The sequence below is a fragment of the Sinocyclocheilus anshuiensis genome, unplaced genomic scaffold (assembly GCF_001515605.1).
Source record: "Sinocyclocheilus anshuiensis isolate Anshui unplaced genomic scaffold, SAMN03320099.WGS_v1.1 scaffold967, whole genome shotgun sequence".
In the NCBI taxonomy this organism is placed as follows: domain Eukaryota; kingdom Metazoa; phylum Chordata; class Actinopteri; order Cypriniformes; family Cyprinidae; genus Sinocyclocheilus; species Sinocyclocheilus anshuiensis.
In genome coordinates, this window is record NW_015542427.1 from 180,250 (window position 1) to 183,059 (window position 2,810).

General features: G+C 37.3%; 1 protein-coding gene across 1 annotated transcript in view; it reads right to left on the reverse strand.

Moving 5' to 3' along the window:
- LOC107693549 (DEAD (Asp-Glu-Ala-Asp) box polypeptide 23) overlaps window positions 1-2,022 on the reverse strand; it is an 11,669-nt gene extending 9,647 nt beyond the window's left edge. Inside the window, exons 1-3 of the mRNA XM_016492974.1 lie at window positions 1,929-2,022; window positions 1,238-1,416; window positions 1,051-1,152 (exon numbers count right to left, since the gene is read on the reverse strand). Of these exons, the coding sequence (XP_016348460.1) occupies window positions 1,051-1,152; window positions 1,238-1,416 (281 nt within the window). The 5' untranslated portion in view covers window positions 1,929-2,022. The remainder of the gene's footprint in view (window positions 1-1,050; window positions 1,153-1,237; window positions 1,417-1,928) is intronic.
- Window positions 2,023-2,810: the final 788 nt, after the last annotated feature.

Here is a 2,810-nt window from a genome sequence, read left to right on the forward strand (position 1 = left end):
CCGAAGCACACGGACAGAAAGCGGCTGTCACAGCATGTGAGTACTAAACTAAGTTCTCATTCACACACAAGTTTACGTCACGTCTGTGAAGGTAAACTGCTGGCAAATAAATCGCATGTTTATTTTATATCTAAATAGTGTTCTGTGCTCATCTGTGCAGACAAAGGCAGAACAGTTAGCCTGTTTTGCTCAAACTTTTGCCATTGCATTAGAACTGGTACACCCTTGTCGCTTGCGAAATCAAAATGGCGGCGCCGTGGGTGGAAACATGCAGATTATGGGGCGGTGATATTATAATGAGATCCCTTTGTCACGTCACTAGGGGAGCAAAATCAGACGCGCTCGTTTTTTCAGACGCTTTGCAGAAAAAGGCTTACTAAAACAAAGTTACTGGGTTAATCTTTTTCACGTTTCCTTGGTTGGTAGATGCACCGGGGACCTGATTATAGCACTTAAAACCTGGAAAAGTCAGATTTTCATGATATGTCACCTTTAATGGAATATTGCAGTGTTTATTACAAATGTATTTGCACATCATTCATTTTTCTTAAATTCATGTGCCCATTTTTTTCTCATTTGAGAAGCCTTTTCATTCGGATATGTGTCACAACAGGGAAGAAAAAATTATTAAAATATCCCATTATAAATACACAATGCCATGCAATTCAATATAAACAAAATTCTCAACAATAAGGATTTTTTCCTCCTGGTCCATTCGCTAAGTTCCGATTTTACTTACTGCTGCTATTTTCACCCGCTCCACCACAATAAGTTTTACATTTTCCAGCATCATATTTTGTGTGTTAGAGGTTTTATTATATTATCAATGTCATAATATTATATTTCTTTAGGTGAAACATTTTTTTTAACTTTTTTTTCTTCAGAATTTGCAACAACTGCCAGTACATCACAAATCATGTTTAAAAAAAAAAAAAAAAAAAAAGTATTGATATGATCAATACACAAAGTCACAAAGCACTGGCACCAGGTCATCCTGTCATCCATATTGTTCAGCCCTAAAAATATTTTTGAGTCAAGTATGATTCAAACCTTGATTTCTTGGACCGGTCTTTGTCCCGTCTGTCCCTGTCTCTTTCTCTGTCTTTGCGGCTCCTGTCTCTGTCTCTTTCTTTGTCTTTTTGACGACGATCTCTAAATACAGAGAAACACAGTTCAAGCGTTAGAGTGCAAATGCATTATCACTGATATGAGAAGAACAGTATACGACCCTACACACCGGTCAGGAGATTTGGATCTGCTGCGGGAGCGCTTGCGTTCACGGGATCGGTTCCGTTTGCGTTCTCTGCCCGGAGATCCCTTCCGATCACGATCCCTGGAGCGAGAGCGACTGCGCTTCCGAGACTCCCGCTCCTTCCCTGCGGCCTCCAGCTCCTTCTTATCAGAGTCGCCCGCCATCTGGAGAGAGGGAGAGAGCAGGTTTGTTGATGTTTACACCAAAGGATGTTTGTAAGCATACGATTAATTGGCTTGTATCATACGCACTTACATTTTAGAGATCCGTTTGTTTCACAAAACTGTGCAACATTTAGTTATCAGGATTTAACAGATTATTATAATAGACTTCTTGAACAGGAAAAGCATTTTGTTTTGTTTAGGAATAAGAACTAGTCACATTTTAGTCAAATTGCAAATATTTAAACACGGCTAAACAATGTAACTAGAACATTACATATGCGATAATATTAAGCCGCAGGATATTATTGCACATGTAATGTTATAGTTATATAGTTTGCGCTGGAGTTTTAATATCGTTTAACTCCAGACTGAAAGCACAGCGATGGCCTTCTCTCTCCAATAAACAAGACCTTTAGAAACCAGAAAATGACTATAACGAGTAAAACCAAGTTATAGGAACATACTCAACTGGACTGTGACTAAAACAGTAGAAATGTCATGTATTTACTTGCCTTTAAATATGAAAATCAAGTCGTTTGCGAAGCCTGTGCGTTTCACTGAGCCGCCATTATGTTTTGCGTCAACAAATGACGGACTTCGTTCTTCTTCTTCTTCTTTTGTGTTTAATGGCGGTTGGCAAACCAGCTTAAGGTGCATTTCCGCCACCTACTGGGATGGAGTGTGAGGCCTCAACGAACGAATATCAGAATCCGAATCAGAATGAGCTTTATTGCCAGGTATGTTTACACATACGAGGAATTTGTTTTCGTGACAGAAGCTTCCACAGTGTAACAGAATGACAGTGACAGTACAAAAAACACAGATAATAAAAAATAAAAATAAATAGAACAAGTAATTAAGGAATAAAAATATACAAATCGACAATTGTATGTACAGGTATATAACAATAGACAGTTGTATGTACAGTATATTATATACTACTAAAAAAAAATAAAAAAATTCTTCTAATCAAATCTGTATCTCTCAGATATTTTAGAAGAAAATCATAAACCCTTAGCAGTTTCTGTGCATTCTGAAATATATTCATAACTGAAATATCATTGATTTCCATATCTCTTAGTTTTTCAACAAGTTGCTTTCTTTGTCTATTATATGCCTCACAATGTAAGAGCACATGTTCAACTGTTTCTGTTATTCCACAGTAACTGCAGCTATCTGACTCACTTTTTCCTATTATATGCAATGAATAATTAAGGTTAGAGTGTCCTATACGGATCCTGGTTATAACAGTATCTTCTCTTCTGTTTCCATATACCTTTCTTTCAATCCCCACTTTCTGTTGAATACTAAATAAGTGTCTCCCTTTTGACTCTTTATTCCATACGTCTTGCCACATACTAAATTTGCAGATAATGTTAGCAGTCCTGAGAGCT